At 38.1% G+C, this 20,227-nt stretch overlaps 1 protein-coding gene across 1 annotated transcript in view; it reads right to left on the bottom strand.

The window, feature by feature from the left end:
• CDH2 (cadherin 2) overlaps positions 1-732 on the bottom strand; it is a 190,287-nt gene extending 189,555 nt beyond the window's left edge. The window contains exons 1-2 of the mRNA XM_077778166.1: positions 652-732; positions 167-430 (exon numbers count right to left, since the gene is read on the bottom strand). Coding sequence (XP_077634292.1) covers positions 167-430; positions 652-732 — 345 coding nt within the window. The remainder of the gene's footprint in view (positions 1-166; positions 431-651) is intronic.
• Positions 733-20,227: the final 19,495 nt, after the last annotated feature.

A 20,227-nucleotide genomic window follows, 5' to 3' on the forward strand; every position in this document is an offset into this window, starting at 1 on the left:
AGACAATATGGACAATAAAGACAGCACAGACTCATCGGGCAGGTGTAAGGATTAAATGAGATAGTATGTGTAAAGCGCTTGGGATAGTGTCTGGCACATGGTTATTTGATGCGCTAGCTGTCAGTCACAGTATTAACACTATTATGACAACATAAATCCAACTCACGGCACGTCTCCTACAGCTCAGTAGTTCCCAAACTTGCTCTCCAGCATGGCAAGTAACCTGGGACATTCTTCTAAAATGCAGATTTCTGGGTCCAAACCGCGACTCACTAACCCAGAATTTCAACACATGTGACGGGTAAACCGGTACACTTAACAAGGACTGGTGCAGGCGGCTGTCACACATCCGGCCCCCATCTACCTCTTGAAACCTTTCTGGACTCCAGGCACAGCATACCTGTTTGCCCCAGCCTTCGAGTCTAATAACCTAGCAACAAAAAGCAATAGAGAAACAATTATTTTTCCTGCTTTAAACAATTCCATGCTGTCTCCTAGCTACCGTGGACATGTGAACATTGAAACTGGTTCCAGAGTTCTGCCCCAGGTCAGCATGGGGCTCTCTATTCTTTTCTCTGAAAACAACACTTCCCTCATTTTTTGTTTCCCTTTGCATTTAATTGGGGCATTATCCCATCCCTGATCCTTTACTGATTCTCCTCTCCTCCACAATTCGTCAAAGATTCCAAGCAGGCAGCAAAAGTCCGCTTGGCCCACTAGGATGAAATTCATGCTGGCCAGAGGAGCTGAACTCATTCAGAGCCGCCCTGTGCTCTCACACAATCAGTTCACCTATCTTGAGTTTCAATTTCCTCTTACAAGTATTTGCTCTACTCTTCCCAGGATGAAGATCGACCTCCTTGCCTAGAAAGGACAGAAGTGTAATAGGAGTTGAGGAGTACTGCTCGCCTCTTAGTATTAGTCTATCTGTTCCGGTCCTGAACTCACAATGACGTCACTTTCGTTCTCGTTAAAATTTTTCAGTAGTCTCAATACTGTGAGCTTTATAGCACTAAGTCCACTAGTCTTTCAGGTCCCTGTTATCGTGGTTCTTTTTTATAGGCCCCTCGGTCACTGGCTGCACTTTCCAATTTCCAGCAAGTCACTCCTCAATCTGAGCTTTTAAATATTCCACTGAAGCCACAGTGGATGTTGTCTCCTCGCCTCTCCATCTTCTTCCCGATCAAGATTATCTACAATTATTGGCTAAAAATTTTACATCTGAGAGCAACCCAAACCTAACAGAATCTTATCTTTTCTTCTGGCTCTGAAGACTGCCTAACTAAAATCCAGGCTCTCTTGGTTTATCAAATTTAATCAACTGGATGTTTTCCCTCACAGCATCAATCTCTTCATTTTTTTCCATTCCAGATACTCTACAGACAGAATCTGGTAACAATTTAAGTTCTGTGAAGTAGATTATTACATGCAGTCAACAAGGCTGAAAACTCCTCTTACTTTGTTTTTCTCCCTTGCTTTTTATGGAACTAAAGGCAGTAATGTGTGTAGTGGTTAAGACTTAGGGCTCTGGAGTAAACCTGCTTGGGTTTAAACCCTGTCTCCACTCCCTATGTGACCTGTGTGAGTTTAACAAGTGACAGAAGTTCACCTGTACCCTGGCTTCTTCCTCTATACTACCACGATTACTACTGCTATTACTACTATTATTACACTATGACGACGACGACTACTACTAGAGTATCAGCCTCATGGGATTGTTGTGAAGCATATAAAATCTAAAATATAATACCTGATTCAGCACAAAACAAGGGTTAGCTATTATTATGATATTGTTGTTTTCTGTGGTGGAGACTTTTATCTCTTTGATATGTGAGTGCCTAAGAAATATTTTTAAAGCATTTTGTGAAGGAGGAATTCTGGAGGAAAACAAAGTGACAAATCAAAATTCATTCACAAATGTGTACAAAAGAAAACAAATAGGGGCGCCTGGGTGGTTCCATCAATTGGGCATCCGACTTCGGCTTGGTTTGGCTTGGGTCACAACCTTGTGGTTTGTGAGTTCAAGCCCCACACTGGGCTCTGTGCTGACAGCTCAGAGCCTGGAGCCTGCTTTGGATTCTGTGTCTCCCTCTCTCTCTGCCCCTCCCCTGCTCATGCTCTGTCTCTGTCTCTCTCTCAAAAAATAAATAATAAAACATAAAAAAATTTTTTTTAAGAAAACAAGAGGAACCCTTTTCCTGATGATGTGTGATTTGTGGGGTGGGGGTGGCAATGTTGGGAAAGGAAAGGGGAGGAAACCACAATACTTCTATTATGGGGTTAGATCTTCCAAATGCTATAAGCAAAAATGAACAACTAGTGAAGACATTTTTTAAATGGTTAATGGGGTACAGGGTAATAGAATAATGGACTGTTGACAACCAATTCCGCATGACTAATTTTTTATTTTTTAATCCAATTTATCACCAGACAATTACATTTACCAGATTCTCTACATTTCACAGGATTCCACCCATGATGTTGGAGGCTACATTAAGACTATTCAAGAGCTGCTGCCACTCCTTCAAGATTTTTTTCTGTCAGCCATGCCACTGATGACACTATGAATTTCATATCCCTGGAAACATGCTTGAAGTGTGCAGAAATTTATCCCTGCACTTTGATATTTTTGATTTGCCAGGTACTACGCTGGAGGGAGAACCCAGCATTATGAACTGGTCCTTTAACTCTTTCTAGACTCGTGATATAATCCAGACTAGCTTAGATGCAAGGAACTCCTGATCAAGGCCACACAGTGCCCCCTGTGACCCACCTGGTGGTTTCTATCGTGGCCTCAATTCGATTATTAGGATAGGTCCTTGAGTATCTCAGGCATCGGCACTTTTATTTTTTCTGATGTTCATTCTTGTAATGGCAAATAGTCAAATGACAGCGTCAATGTTGGCCAGGGACCTGACAACTCTCCTGACACTGAACTCACAGCCAGCGGACAGCACCACAGTCCAACCGCGTCATGGACAAAACTCTGCATTCCACATACAAAACGTGGCGTAGAGGGTCAACTTCTCAGAAACGGAACCTATCAAAGCTGAGGACCACATACAAACATACACCAAGTTCACCTGAGACCTGTGCCATCTCCTATCTCATCAGCCACGTGAGAAGAGGCTTCCTGGGCATCAAGGCTTTGCGGAGCGGAATCCCAAAACACAGATGAGTTGACCAACTGTCTTGGTCGGGGACTTACTGTAATGGGTAGCAACACTACATGTACTGATTGACTTGGCCTGTGAAAGTTTAACGCTGTCAAGAGATAGTGGCTCTGGGGGTTCTGCAATTAAACTGTCGTTAACAGTTCCACAAGTGCCTAAGGCAATTCAGTAGGGACAACCAGTCCTGGCTTACATTGATTTTGCCCCATCAACTCATTATACTCACCAGAGACTGCAATATGCTCATATATGATGTTCAAAATATCAAGTAGTGTATTACTTAGCATCAGACTGTGTTTATAATCAACTTGGGTATATTACATATACCGAGTATTGATGATTACTAATATTTATTGAGTGCTTACCATGTTCCAGGATCTGCACTTCAGTCTTTCCAGGCATTATATCTCAACAGTCTTCACAACAACCCTATGAGGAAGGTACTAGAATAGTGCCATGTTGCAGGCATGGAAGCAAACTGAAAGGAAATTGCCCTAGGTCACTTAACTAGCCTAAAAATTTAGGGATGGTAGTCAAACCAGCACCAAATGGCTTTGTGGACCACCTTAACCACTGCTGGGTCAAGGACAAAAACATCAGAAACTAACCACATACTGACACAGAATACCTGATTGGCTAAGGACTGAAACTTGTCCTATATGAATTAAGACTGAGTGGATCTGCTACCATGATAAATTTTTTCCTAAAATGATTCTCAAATGATTCTGATAGGATATGATACCTGTCAGTAAAATAATTCCAATGTTTCTGTACACTAGGGAAAAAAATTAGGAGAGGAAAAGACATCAGCTGAAACTTGCATAAACATCTTGTTCTTTTAAGCTACCAAATCAAAGCCCCTCCAACTCTTCTAAAAGTATACATGGAAAATTATCAGCAAGTACATATTATGGTGAGTATATTAATTTTCAGTAGGCAATATTGATGAGGAAATAATTACAGTCTCCAGTAACAGACTCTTTGTGCACTTCCTATGCTCCAGACTCCCTTGTATTCATCTACAATTAGGCCCGTTTCATAAAACCCAGAGCGTGGTTTCATTTTTTTTTAATGGTTTCACTTTTTAAAAATGGTTACAGACGTTTCCAGTCCCCATAACTCTGATTTAATTTGAATAGCTGCCCATAGTGATGATTTATCTAACTCTGAGTCCTTGATAAGATAAACCCAACCCAATTATACCATTATTCTTGTGAGAAAATAACATTCACAGCACAGCTTCCAGAAATGTGCTGCAGTGAGAAGAGGGCACTGTCAATAACATCAGAGTTCAAAGTCATTCCTGAACTCGTTCCTCCCATAGCACCCCATCCAGCAGTGTTCTAACAGGTGAAGCAATAAAGAAGTAAACCCACGAGTCCTGCATGCTAACTCAGAGGTTACGGAGCTAATATCATCAGTTCCGGTCTCAACTCAGGAGCTGAAGACTAGCACATCACCACCACCACCCCGCCCCCATAGTTCTGGTGACTGATTCAAGGCTGGCATTTGGAAGGTTTCACTGTGTAACCTACAGATGGGAAATGCTTTTTCCCCTCCAGAACTTCTTTCCATGTGGAAGGAACTCTTAACACTCCCACCTCTTTTCATTCCATCAGTTAGTCCTACCCTGAGTGCCAGTTCTCAAAGTGTGATCTAGGGAACGCTAGGGGTCCCCGAGATCCTTCCAGGAGAGAGATCCGAAATGGCAGAAACTCTTTTCATAATAAAATAACATTATTTGTCTTTTCACTCTCAATCTCTCACAAGTGTAAAGTGGAAATATTCCAGAGGCTAGGTGATGTGTGATACCTTAGCAGAGTAAATGCAGAAGCAGATACAGGAATCCAACTGTCTTCTATTAAGCCAGACATTAAGGAGATTAACAAAAATATAAAAGCACAATGCTACTCTTCCCACAGATTTCACTTTTCTGCTTTAGAAAATACAGCCATTTTTCATAATAATTGCTATTTATGTTACATATGTAATGGGTTTAATATTTTTAAATGAATCAAATATACAATTTTCTCAGTTTAATTTCTAATTTGCTAAACACCAACAGATATTACCCACACTGCCAAAGCTCATGGGGGCACTCAATAATTTTTTTTTTAAGTGTGAAAGGATCCTGAGACCAAGAAGTCTGTGACCTACTACCCTAGAGAGAAAGAGAGACCAAACTTACTGAAGGCTGAATTCAAAGGAACAATCTGGGCAGCTGGTGCCCAGCCCTGTCCCCTACTCCTCCCACTGGGGAGTCACAGGCCCACAAAAAACAAGTGTGGTGATCTCATTGTCCATGCTGGGAGTTCGCAGGTCCCCTGCAGCATGTGGGGGCAGGGAAGAGTATCCAGAACTGCCTACATCTCAGTGCACATGTTTGTGGAATTCTGGAGTTCCCCTATAGCAACTCACCAAAGCCACACCTTTCAGCACAGCCCTTATCAGAACCATGTGATATTTTCCTTTCCCCACGGTTGACTCTGCTGGCTTATATTTCACTTGGTTTAGAAATGGGTTCAGGAGGAGAGGTCTTATTTATTGGACTCCTTCAGAGACTTCCACTTGGTGTACTATCTATGTTGGCAAATAATAAGAAAGGAATCTAACTTTGGGGAAGAAAATACTCATGGAGGTACCGGGTCCCAGGCAGAGGAGAAAGGATGCTTTACTATGGCCCTACATGTTTTTCAACTTGATGGTTTGCAGCCTTGATTGTGCAGTGTGGCTGGTTTTTATAGCTGGGCAGGTAGCTTTTAACATCAAGAGGCTTTAATTCCTAAACCACAGGGTATTTTGATCTTGCTGTGTGACCGCAACTTATGGTGGTTATTCCCCAGGAAAGTAGCTGTTTACAGAGGTAGGGCCCAGAGCAGAAGACAGTGGACCTCAGTAAAGGCTATTGGCCAAGGATCTTGGAAAAGAGGCGGGACATGTGGTGACCTTAGCCAAATGATGAACACTTTAGGGTGAGGGCCACTGCAGCTTGGCCTTGGAAGAGGCTTGATGCAGCTCAGAACTTCTGAATGGGCCACTTGCTAAATACGCAGAGACAGATGAGGCACAGAAAAAGGAGATTATTTCAACACATACTGTCTAGACTATTGAGCAGAATAATATTTGCTATTTTTAAGAGACACTGAATTCCAGAGCCCTATCAAAGTTCTCACTTGAAATTAGTCTAGAAAGAAGCACTGTATTGGCCGCTTCTACTTCTGTTCTGCAGTCAGAGGCAAATGAAGGTGCAACTTGGATTCTCACAATTGGTCCACAGGCTCAAGGATCAGCCTCCACCAAGTGGTCTGGACTCTCTTTACAAGTGAGGGAGAAATCCTGCCTTGCAGATGGCCTTTTTGGCCAAAGCAACCCCATGGCAAGTGGCAAGAGACTGAAAACACCTGCTCCCAAGACTCTATGTCCCACAGCCACCCACCCGACAGAGCCCACACTGGTGACAGCACCAGGCTGTCAGTCTCAGGGGGCTCACAGGGAAAGGTAAAACAGGAGGCTGACTGTGCTGGTTGCAAACCAAAACTCATCAGGGAGAGGTTCCCATTTGGAGGTTATATTCAGGACTTTGTACTTGCTTGGAGAGAGTGGATCCACATGCATTCTGGGTTATCTTTGAGAAAGGTGGCATTTGAGATACATCACCTATGTGCAAGGCGGTGGCTATCCCTGTTCTTCTCTGAGGTGCCTTTCACTCTCCTCCAGCATACTCAACAGCTTTAAGTCTTCATTTCCCCCTTTGAACTCTGTTTTGTTAAAAGGTCATGGATTATAGACAAGAGACTTAGCCTGATTTGCATTTGAGTAAGGCTGTGAACCAAAGGTTTTCTCCACCCACTGTGAGTCTTTCTCTCAGATATCCTGGGTTCTCCACTATGGTCTTTGGGACACTTAGGGACAGGCTGTGGGGTCATAACTGTGCCTGGGAAAAATCTTCTAGAATCCAGATGGGTTTGCCTTCTAACTTTGCAGGCTGTGCAACTACCGCTATGATCATCCTGCATGCCTCATTAGGTTTAAAGGATCTTAAAAAAGCCAAGTTATTGATCTTCTAAGGCCTTGTGAGGTTGGAAGTAAGACTGACCTGACAGAGGCCCATCTCCCTCTCCATGGGCGATCACCACACTTCCAGATGAGCACATGCTTGGTGGTTAAGAACATAAACTCAACAGTTAATCTAAAATCTGGGGAAGGTTTAGTGGAACCCTTGCTCCCTACTTCGAAGTAGAGGAAGCTACACTAGAATAGCATTCCTGCCCTATATTGACCTCTCTGGCAGGTTTGTGTGAAACAACTGGGGATACAGAGTCCAGTAACTTCATCACCTCTTTTCTGTTGGGAGCCAGTCTGCCTACACAGTGTAGATATCGTTATGCTGCAGGTGAACTTACAAGAACAGAGACCCCAGGTAGGAGGCTGGCTGGCCCTCACCCAGGATTGTTGAAGATGGGAGACAAGGAGGGAATTAATTCGGAGATCATACACATTTAATCCACATTCTCCACCCTTGTCTTCATCAGTACTAAAGGTTGTATTTTGGCTATCTGTTGACTGTTTTGTCTTATTTGTCCAGAACTCAGAAGGGTAAGAAGCACTATGTACTAGGTTTCTTCAAAGCCACCCAAGTTGCATACAAAAAATCTCAAGATTACTGAATATTCTCAAAGGCTGAGGCTGAAAGATCAAAAAGAGGCCAGGTTATGTAACATCTTTATACGACCAGCAGGGCCACAAGCCCACCACAGTGGCTGAACACTGAAGGTCTGAGAGCAGATAAGCAAGTCTCTTCAAGTGCTTGGGGTAGCCCAGGTGCTGGGAACAGAAAGTCACATGTACCTCTCAATTACTTGGGGACTACGGTGCTGGGCCAAGCGGGCTTGAAGTCAGGAAAAAGGGGCAATCATAGAATTGTCAACCACTCATCAGTTACTTGCATGTCTTAAAATCACCACCATGGGGCCATGTGACCAGTAACAGAAACTGCCTACTTCCATGGTAGCCTATCCTAATTCTGGCTCAATCTACTAAATTTTCCCATTCCTAAGGCCAAAGTTGCTCCCTGGAACTGAAATCCTTAATCTTGATTCTAAAGTCCAAACCCTCTTCCAGGCTGCAACCTTCACAATCTAGAATAGATAGACTTATCTTGTTCCTGCTGTGTCTTCTTTGCAGACTTCCAAGGAACTGGTTGTTAAACAGCAATACAAAACACTGTTCAAGTCCCCACTGGCGATATCCTAGAGGTGTGCCTTTGGGTGAATGGGTTAAGTCAGGCTTCATTCAGATATTTGTAAAATGGATAGTGATGGTAATGCCTTCCTATCTGATGTGAAGATTACAGAAGACAATGCAGGTAAAGGGCTTGGCCTAGCACTCAGCAAATATTAGATTTAATTACATTAGTCAGCTTTCAAGAAGGCTCACAATCCTTGACCACACAACACATGAGCCATGACTGAAAATGTTAGGCAAAACGAATAGGCAGTAACAGCAAGGCCAGTCTATAGACAAATGACAAACTTCATCTAACAGGCTAGGATTCATTCAGACACCTCAAGGAAGAGAAAAAGGCCAAAACACATATAAAAACAATCTTCAACTCATTAGTAAACAGGAGAATGCAAATGGAAACCAATGAGATATCATTATGTAGTCCACTAGATTGGTAAAAAAAAAATTTAAGTCTGACTATAACATAAATAGAATTATGGAAAAACAGAAATGCGTACGTGGTGCTGGTAGACCAATTTGGAAAAGTCTGGTTTGCAACCCAGCAATTCTACTTCTTGGTACATATCCCAGAACAGTCCAGAATTCATATCACCTGGGAGCTTGCTAGACATACAAATTCTCAGACTTCACCATCAGTTTATTGAATCAGAAGCTCAGAGGGTGTGGGGCCAGGAATCTATGTTTAATAGAGTTTTGGTGATTCTTACACAAGCTCAAGTTTGAGAAACACAGTCCTGGAGTATCCCTGACAGTTAACGCCCAGGCGGCAAGAATGATCATAGTAGCAAAATTCTGCAAACACATGCACACAAACCCATCAACAGTGAGTTGAATACGTAAATTCTACCATATTCTTAACATGCAATGCCCTAGAGCAGTGAAAATGAACAAATTATAGCTGCATAACTCAAATGGATGAATCTTACAGACAGAATGCTGTGCAGAAGTCACAAGAAATACATTTTGGATAAATGTACATATACATATACACACAATACACATAAATACACACATATGCATGGTACATTTATGCATAAATGCATTATATACATTTACATAAACATATCTCTTCTTATATATATATGGAATATACACTATAAAGAAAGGCAATGAATAATTATTAGAAAAATGAAGACAGTGGTTACCTTTGGGGGGAAAAAGGGAATGGAAACCATATTCTGGAGACAACCAAGGTATTGGCAATATTCCACTTCTTAACTAGTCTGAGAGTTACACTACCATATTTGTGTACTTTAATTACTTTTTATGCTATGCATATATGCTTTATATACTCCTCTACATGTACCACATTTTAAAACAAAAAAAGGTTTTTCTGAAAGATGGAACTTCAGGGGAGTCTGGGTGGCTCAGTTGGTTAAGCATCCAACTTTTGATTTTGGCTCAGATCATGATCTCACAGTTCTTGAGATCGAAACCCCAGTCAGGCTCCTCTCTGATAGCATGGAACTTGGTTGGGATTCTCTTCTCACTCTTTCTGCCCTTACACCACTTGCTCGCTCTCTCTCTCTCTCAAAATAAATAAACTTTAAAATCCTGCCTTGGGGTGCCTGGGTGGCTAAGTCAGTTAAGTATCCAACTCTTGGTTTCAGCTCAGGTCATGATTTCATGGTTTATGAGTTCAGGCCCCTCATCGGGCTCTAGGCTGACAGCTTGAGATTCTCTGCTTGGGATTCTCTCTCTCCTTCTCTCTCTCTGCCACCTCCTCACCTCTCTGTCTCTCAAAGTAAATAAATAAACTTAAAAAATAAAAATTAAATTAAATTAAATCCTGATTTAATTTTTTTACCTGCACTCAAATAGATACCAAAACTAGGAACACAGGCTCTGACATCAGACTGCTGGCATTTGAATTCTAGTTCCTCTCCTTAACGAAGTCACTTTGGGCACCTTATTTTAAACTATCCGTGCTTTGGTATCTTCATATATAAAATGAGTATAATTCTTTGTGAGTTAAATGAGTTAATACACTTAAAGTACTTAGAACAGTGCCTGGAACATAGTAATTACTCAAAAATGATGTATTATTATTAGGATAGGATGAAACTGAGTTAAAAGTAACATTTCCTGCATCTAATCACCAATAAATCATCAGCATCACAAAAACAATGACTCTGTTTTTGCAGATTCTGTGCTGCAGTATCAAGCCAACAGTACCTTCAACCCCCTCCTCTCTGTTAGGTAGATCCTCATCATCATGTTAAAAGCATTCAGAGATCAGTAACTCCTTCTGGTTGCTTCCAGGCTAGTTCAACACACACACACACACACACACACACACACACACACATCAATATCAGAACATTAAAGAATTAAATCACAGAAGCAAAGAGACAGACCTAAAAGACACCAGAATGGCCTCTGTTCGATTACTTGTAATTCCCAAATCAAATTGCTGGCAGAGTAACATTCCGTATATATTAACCCCTTTCCCTAATCCTATCAGCCTAGACAGCATCTGTTAGAATTTAAGGAGGAATGTTAAAATATAAACACTTTAATTGTGGCTTTCCAGTGGGGTCTAAGGGACACTGGTGCAGAGTTACAAATTATCTGGCTGTAACAGTGAACACAGAACAAAGCTTTGAACATCTCAAGAGCTCAAATTTATTCAAATAATTAAATAATCTCTTGACTGTGTTTGTATAAAACAGTGGTAATGACTATGCCTCAAAGTCTTTAGTTAAAGACCTTATACCTTGCTTACCATATGGAAGCACTTTTTAAAGTGATGTGTATACATCTATATGTATACATATATATACATATATATATATATTGGCCCACTTACTTTTCATAAACACCTTATGATAGATACAATCATAAAAATGCCATGTTGTCTAAGTTCACATAACAACCAAGTGTCAGAACTGGGGCACAAACACAGGTCAATGAGCTCCAGAGACCTCATTCTTAACCACTGTGCTTCACTGCCTCTCTAGGCAACTAAATCAGTACAATTAGAAAGAAAAAGAACAAGAACCAAGAGTCTATGGAAATGTTAAACTTAAAGGGAGCATTTCAGTTCAGATGGAGAAATTTTACTTGACAAATAACAGCTCCTCATGTGTTACGGTGTATGTGTTTTATGTGGGGGGGGGGAGTAAAGCCAGACTCCCTCTGCTCATACCACATACAAAAAGAAATTTCAGGTAAGTAAATACCTAAATGTGAAAATATAAACTGATAAATACAGTTTGACATAGCATGAGGTTTGAGAAGACTGTGTTCAGAAGCGGATGGTCTCAATTTATATATTGGCACATACCAGAATAGAAGTCCAGAAACACATCATATGTGTGTGCATGGTGTATGTGTGTACATATACACATAAATAAACATAATGTAAATATATTATTTATATATATACATATATACATGAAGAACCAAGACTTTGGAAAATAAGAAATAAGAATCAGGACAATATCTATTACAAATGCAAATACTAAAAAAATAACTTCACTATTTTCCAAGATGTCTTTATTTTAGGTCATAAAATTTTATACGCCATCTGCAGACAGTCCATTGTTGTCTACGTTTAAATATACGAGTATACCCCTTTAAACAGAGCTTCATAGAGACAGCCTCAAATAAAGGGAAGACTCTAAACCAAATCATGGATATCTGTTTCATTTACAAAACAGTTAATTATAAATCAATTTGTAAATTAAATCAATGATTATGATATTTTCCCCAAATGTTCTTAGTATTTGTCAAACAGAAAAGACAGAACTGTAAATAAAATTTAATGCCAAAAACAAAAATACTGTACAAAAACAATTACTTTAATGAGAGAAAAACTATGTGTAGGGGCAAAACACAAGTGAACTGCAAATTATATATCAATAAGCTAAGGCCACGCAAAAAGTGCAATCTCTTTAAATCCTGTAAAATAAAGTCCATATGTGTAAGCATGTAAATAAATTAGAATTGCCTTGAAGCAAACAAACCCTTGGTGGGCCCTTACCTCTGGAATTTGATTCTTTAGTCCTCATCAATATGCATGGAATTCTCCACCTAGAATCTGGATCTACTAAGGAACCATTATAAACAGAGAGAAAAGGTCCCTAGAAAGAAAGATCTTGGGATAAACATGGCTCTCTGCTTCCTTTGTGACAACCTCTATGACCTTTAAAAACCTATACAAACACAAAAGAGGGTCAACTGTACCCAAAGATGCACTAAACAGCTGGAAAACTAGTGGAGTGTGGCATTATAACCCATCAATTTAACCTTTTTTAAATTAAGAATAAATCTGGGTAAGACCTCATTGAGAAGTGGGTCACTAGTAAGCTCAGAGAAGGTATTAAGAAGTATCACTGAAAGATTAGAATCTGTTAACACCCAAACCTTCTGCTTGAAGACTTCAAATCAAAAAGATATTTAGTTCTTTGCCTCCATCCTCCTCCTATAGAGGCGATAACTTACTGAGTTCCAAATGTTTTTGGCTTTTGACTAGACAATACTGCTAAAATTGCAAGAACTTCAGAAGAAATCTGAGTAGGAAAACCCACAAAAGGTGTTTCATGGCTTGACAAACCAGAAGTAAGCAAGCAAATTTTAGTTGCAATGAAACAATTGCTGGTTTTTTGTTTGTTTGTTTTTTTTAATCTATGTTCAACTTCCTTAGCTTCCTGGACATTTCCATAACATCCACAAATCTTTCCTAATTTCTGACCATTAAAACACGATGACACAAATATATATGGACAATTCTACAAATTGGGTGGAAGATGTCAGACACAAAAGGGAATGCACTATATGATTTTAGAAAGTCCAAAGATTCTATGAGGAATAAGCAAAAAGAATAGATGTTACTAGAAGTCAAGTAAATACTCAGCATCCGAAGATGGTTAAAATTGGAGGAAGGTACTCATGCGGTGCTGGGGATGCTGTGTCTTGACTGGGTGCTGATTCAATAGCATGTTCAATTTACGGACATTCAGCAGGCTACCTACTTATATGAGCACTTTTAAAAAAATTTTTTAATGTTTTATTTATTTCTGAGAGAGAGAGAGAGAGAGAGAGAGAGGCAGTCGTGAGCAGGGAAGGGTCAGAGAGAGGGAGATATAGAATCCGAAGCAGGCTCCAGGCTTTGAGCTAGCTGTCAGCACAGAGTCGGACACAGGGCTCGAACTTACAAACCTTGAGATCATGACCTGGGCTGAAGTTTGACGCTTAACTGACTGAGCCACCCAGGCACCCCAATACGAGCACTTTTCTATATGCATTTGATAGTTCCATAAAGTTAAAGCGTGTATATTTACGTTTGTCAAATCTGAATTTTGAATTCCCTGAAGTACAACGGAAGCAGGACGTGAGAAGCTAATTTTGAACACGTTAGAACCAAATGGGACTCCACTAGGGGCAGATGCCAAAGGATCTGCAAAAGGTAATATTTTGGCTGCATGAAACACATTTTTCTTTATTTACTGGACCAGAAAGCCATAAAGAATGAACTTCAGACTTTGAACTTTTTTGTGTTAACCAATTAAGACAACAAAAGAAAAAAAAATTAAAGTGGTCACAGTCTCTAGTTTATATTAAAGATTTATGTTAAGCAGAGGGAGTGGATTATGTCCCCTTTTAACTTAGTATAAATTAATGGCTTTTTAGTCATTTATTTCAAAGTTCACTTAATAGCTTCCCAGTCAACCAACCAACATTTTGGTGGAGGTTATAGTCAAGCCAACTGTATCCGCCCAGTTACAAGGTCAAGTTACAAACCAAATAGTTCTAGGCTTTCTCTTCAGCAAACAAATCCCTATCTGTACTAGATCCCTCTACAAAACAGTCACACGAATCTCTTACAGCAGGTCCTTTTAGGATGTGGACATGTAGACTTTAAAAGACCCCAAATAACTTCATTTGCGGGAGAAAAAGTAATTCAGATGCTTCAAACATGGAAAATGTGCCACTTAAACATATTTCAGAACTTGGAGTCTCTTGATTTTTTTTTGCACAGAAAAGAACACTTAAAAAAAAGTAGTAACGAAAAAAAGAAAAAACATGCTAGCCTGAGGTCTTCTAGAAGACTCTTACGAAATATTTTAAGTTCCAGGATTCATCCATAAAAAATTATTTTGAGCACTTATCAGCATATTATTTACTGATAAAGACAATTTGAAGAATATTGTAAAACTGATTATGAATCTTTTCTCTATATTTTCTTCTTCTCTAAGACAACATATTTTAAAAATGAGTGAAAACCCTAACCAAGCATTACATTTGGGCTTCAGATGCCAACATAAATAAAAATATTTAAGGTCAAAATTAACAGAAAATATAACTCATAAGGTGACAATTTAAAAAAAATCTTATCAACTCAGTAAAGAAAAATCGAAATTCCTCTCTAATATGGTGTTCATTCCTTGAGTACCATATGAGAAGGGTCCCAGCCCCTGAAATAGGGAGAAAACCATGACTTCGCAGTCAAACTCTATCTACTCTGACAGATATAGCTTTACTCTGGATTCTCAACAGAACTATTCAAACTGTCTGAGTTCCACTTTCAACAACTCTAAAATGGGAATAAAACCACCTCTCTCCCAGGTATATAGAAATAATTAATGAGATAATATATTAGTTTCCTTCACTGAAATTAAAAATATTTTATTTTAAGGATTTTAGTACCACCAGACGTTAAATAAATAAATAAATAAATAAATAAATAAATATCTGAAGATGTGGCAGCAAATACCTAAAGTTTCAATGGTTTTCTCTGGTATATACGCTCTTCTGAGTTACATGAATGACATACTGACAATCATAAAAAAAATTGTGAAAGGTCTTAGAACTACATATGTGAAAACAAACCTGAAGGGCCTTCCTTACTGATTGCAGTAATACAAAAGTTCAATATTTAATGCAACAGAAGAAAGTTGAATAAACTAAAAATTTACTTTAATAAGAGGGAGAAATATGGTCACTTCACATTTCTATTTCCAGCAATTTCTGGAATAATACAGATTCTAAACCATGCCCCTTTAGTTAACCTTTTTGTTCTACTAATTTATTTTACTAATACACTGAAACATTAAACATTTTATCAGAATGTGAGGAAGGAAATCTGGGTACAAATATTTTCAAACATGATAGTTAAGTAATTAATTTTTTAAAAAATTTTTCTAATGTTTACTTATTTTTGAGAGAGAGGAAGAGAGAGAGAGGGAAAGAGAGAGAGAGAGCGCGCACAGGGGAGGGGCAGAGAGAGAGAGAGGGAGACACAGAATCCAAAGCAAAGCAGGCTCCAGGCTCCTAGCTGTTAGCACAGAGCCGGATGCAGGGTTCGAACTCACAAACGTGAGATCATGACCCGAGCTGAAGCCAAAGGCTCAACTGACTGAGCCATCCAGGTGGCCTTTAATTAACACAAAAACAAATATTAAAACTACAATATATATTAAGTATACTATAGTCAAGTAAATTTTATAAATTAACATAAAAACGAGTATTAAAATTACAATACACAGAAGTATATATCATTCCTCCAGTATTTACTGGTTTATTTTGGTTATCATAGGTATATTTTGTAAAAGAAAACTTAAGAACTAATCATGGATCAAGCACTTCTCCAAGCACCTCTGTATGTGACTGCCATATTGTATTTATAATAGCACTTCCTTTTAAATAGCTCAAGCTGCTTTGAAGACATTACACAGTTAATTCTCCCAGTGCTACCTGGGAAAAACCAAAGTTAAATCGCTTTATTTAATCAAGACAGCAGACCAAAACATCTGAGTCCTTTACTACATTTGTTATGTGTTTCAAGTTCTAGATGGCAGTAAAGTCTTTAGACTACACTTTAGACCACACTTTCACCATCAGAACAGATAAAATATTAAATATTCGGTCAAAGGAATGTAAGAAATATTACAATAGTTTAACCAACAAGTCTCTCAGGCACAAATAACTCAGCACAATGTAGTCATTTTATGACCCAACATGGAAACTAATCTATTATTTAACTAACCGTTAACTTGCCCAATCTTCACTTGGACTTACTCATAGCTCAGTCCGCTACCTGCTACAGGTTGTTCTCAACCCAGCTTTAGGAATTCTACCGTTAATTTAGGTCATATTCATCTTAGTCACACAGTTTGATTTTCTATTATTCCGTTATAACTTCTATCCTGGTCTTTGTCCAGTATCTCCTCGTTTAGAACCCTTAAGATCCCACTGATTATTCTGGCTGCCCTTCTCTGAAGGTTTTCTAGGTGTGTGACTATGCCCAAAATATCGGGTGGCTTAACCATCTTTATTTTTGCCTTGGAACTAGAACTAAAATGCTTTATTCCACATAATAAGGGTCCTCAAATCTGACTGCATATTACACATAATTTATTAAATCGGTTCCCACTAATGACATTCAGAGTTCAACAAATCCAATCCTTTGTAATTATAAACAACACTTCAGGTGTACATCATGAATACAGACATATCTGCAGAAAAATAACTAGTGAAGGACTTGCTAGGTCAATGGGCTATATTTTTAGCGGTGACCCATATCACTCAATTCAATGGTTCTCCTAGAAGCTTTCTTCTCTCAAACAAACGTAAAAGTACAAATGGAATAAAAGGAATACTTTTTATTCTAAGTAGTATCACACTTTCCCTTCCTTTAAGTCTAACACAAAAATATAATTTACTTTTAGTGGTAGACACAACATATCCAATGAAAGAAAAATATTTTTCAAAGTCAAGCAGATAAAAAATACAGATAATGTCTAACCTGGCATATATAATAAACTATTGTTAATGACCTTCAAAAATGACATTCTACCACTCTGATTAATATGAAGATCTTTCCAGTTTAGGTTAAAAATTAAAGTCATTCCAAAGTCTTTGTAAAGGAATCATTTGGGGGGATATTGTTAAGCAGCTCCAAGAGTCATAGAACTGGAAAGCCCCTGAGAGATCAACTTCTCCAACCAGGCCCAATATTTTACTATTGAAGAAAATGAGGTCATGAGAGCTTAAGGGAGTAAACTACATCTGGACTGGATTAGAACCCCAGGCTTTCTGTCCTTGACACTAGCTTTTGCCCTTGACATTATGTAACAGCAGCTTATTTGCACAGAACAAAATTATTATACTTTTGGTGCCCAAATCAGCTTGGATGACACACACACAAAGGTATCAATTAGCTATTGACTGACACTTCATGCTAAACTGTGATAAATGTTGCAGTAGACACGTATGTAGATAGCAATCCTCTACATACATATAGAGTATATATATACATAAAGGTATGTATACATATATATAGTGTATATATAGCGTATATATGTGTGTATATATACATAGATATATACACATATACATATGCATGCGATCCAAGGGCTTAGGGGCTGTGCTGGGAGTACAGTGGAAATTCAGACAGGGAAGCGTACAGAGTATGAAAGAGAGTAACGAGAAATAAGAACTGAGAAGCATGTATTTATAACCTAAATTTTCTTTTTAAAACTCTGTGATAACACAAGTTTGTAATCTTTAAATCCAAATCTTCTAAAAGATCCCATTTAGTTCAGGAATTCACCTTCTTCTGACTACTTTAAACATACCACTTTCTCTATGGAGAAGATATGGCTCTAACTAAAACATTTATCTGTATATACCTCTTCCCTGGCATGAATAGGGTTGTTTAATTAAAACTTATCTACATTTAGTTAAATACAGGAAGACTAGCATCTGCTCAAATTAACTGATCTAATTTGCTAAAAAATTGAAACAAAAATAAGTTTTTGGTAAAAAAAAGACAGAAATGTGAGGCATAATGATATGCTGATACAAACTACATTTCAACTTATAGTTCTCAACCCAACTTGAAAATGCTTACTTAGGTTTCTAGAAGGTATACTAATGGCAGATAGGAAATACTCAAATGACAAAATCCAAATTCCAATTCTATGTAATTTTTAAATGGTTGACAAAATTCACCACAAGTCTGTGCAGTGCTTAAACCTGATTACTTTTTGTATTTGGGCCAAAAGAACAAATTTGAATAATGTTAACTTGGGCAAAACGGTAGTGTATATACACAAACATTACATTTCTTAAATAACAGCTAGGATTTTTCTTTAAAAATCACTCTTCTAACTTAAGAATATCCCTTTGAAAACAGGATGGGGATTTGAGTGAACTCAGGATTTTTTTAAGGCATTTTAAAGCAAGATTTACTGTTACTTTAAGTCTTGACATTTCCTGATTAATAACCCTAAAGCTTAATGAGGCATAACAGATTTAAGAATTGAAAATTTTTAATGAAAAAGGAAATTAAGGACCATTTGGTGCAAAACACTGTCACCCAAATAATCTGTTCCAAGAAGACTTTCGTCGCTATATGTAAAAAATACAATATAAAAAGAACTTCCTCTTAAAATCTGTCCCAACTTTTAATGAAGGTCAGACCAGACTCCATGAAGGTATGAAAGTCAAAAAGTACCATTTGTACGTAAATTCTGAACTTGCAACTGGGGCCTAAAAAATTACATATATAGAATACTTTTAAAATATATCCATAAAATATTTTAAGATAAAATATCATAGGACACACAAATTATTATTTTTCAGGTCATACCTAGTATGTTTGCAATGTGCCATCTATGAGTTATGACCACATGCTACAAGATAAGAAAAGGGCAGAGATATCCATAACTGTGGCCGCTAAGTAGAATAAACTGTGAACACGAACTATGTTAATTCTCCTTACTTTCTTTTGCAAGAAGCTGTTAAAAAGGCACATGAAAATCAAATAAACACTGAGAATAAATCTGTTTTGTACTTAAAATGATTACTGCATCCTTGATTTTCTACATCCTAAAATAAAGCTTCTTTTTATATGTTTCATGTGTTGAATATTAATCTCTTCAAAGTCTATACACCTAACAGGTAAAAATCACATGTGGTTTATGCATCTTTTTTTCATATACCCTCACCCAGGATTGAAAGCAGGACCTATGTAATAAAATCAAGAATCCAGAAGATCTATAAACATTAAGGTGATGTCCTTGATACTTCATAACCCATACATGTGTAATTTAAATTAGAACAATGTGAACTAGAAAAACAAAACAGGTTTCTTACCTAGTAATTACTGGGTAGGTAGTAAAAGTAAAATTGATTTTTTTTTTTTTGGTCTGATGATAAATCTATTTAAGGACTTGAAAGTCACTTGTATACCTCAAAAGGAAAGCTTGTCATAACTTTGTGATATCCCTTCATCGGTGAAATTTAATGCTCAAATTCTGCTTTTCCATTTTTAGTGTAAAGGACAATGCTAATGCTGTAAATTAAAATGAAGAATAGAGAAAAATCTTAAGGCTGAATAACGCAATGTGCAAAATTGCCTAGAATCATGTAAATCTAATAGAATAACTAAACTAATAAAGAATCTCTCAAAGTAAAAAATGTTCAAAGTAAAACAGGAAACACTTCAGTTTAAACACAAAGGTATGAAGTCCTTTTGATTATTTAGTCATTCTTTTTTGACTGGTCTGAAAAAAAAATAAGATTGCTCTGTATCTACACTAGTAACCTACTCATTCTCCTTCCTAAAACTCTTGTCTTCTTAATCTGACCTTAAAAAACAAAAACCAAAAAACAAAGAAAAAAAACAAAACAAAACAAAAACTAGACTTTTAATAGCAGATGACTGCAGAGGGGCCATTTTCACCTTGCAGATAGATCTTTGTTATTCTGGTGTGTAAAGCAGGCCATTAGCAAAAAGTCATTTCTAATCTCAGTCGTACAGTCCACATGGTGCACTTAACCCTAAAACTCATGCTGCATAA

This window comes from Crocuta crocuta, unplaced genomic scaffold (genome assembly GCF_008692635.1).
Source record: "Crocuta crocuta isolate KB4526 unplaced genomic scaffold, BGI_CrCroc_1.0 scaffold26, whole genome shotgun sequence".
NCBI classification, from domain to species: domain Eukaryota; kingdom Metazoa; phylum Chordata; class Mammalia; order Carnivora; family Hyaenidae; genus Crocuta; species Crocuta crocuta.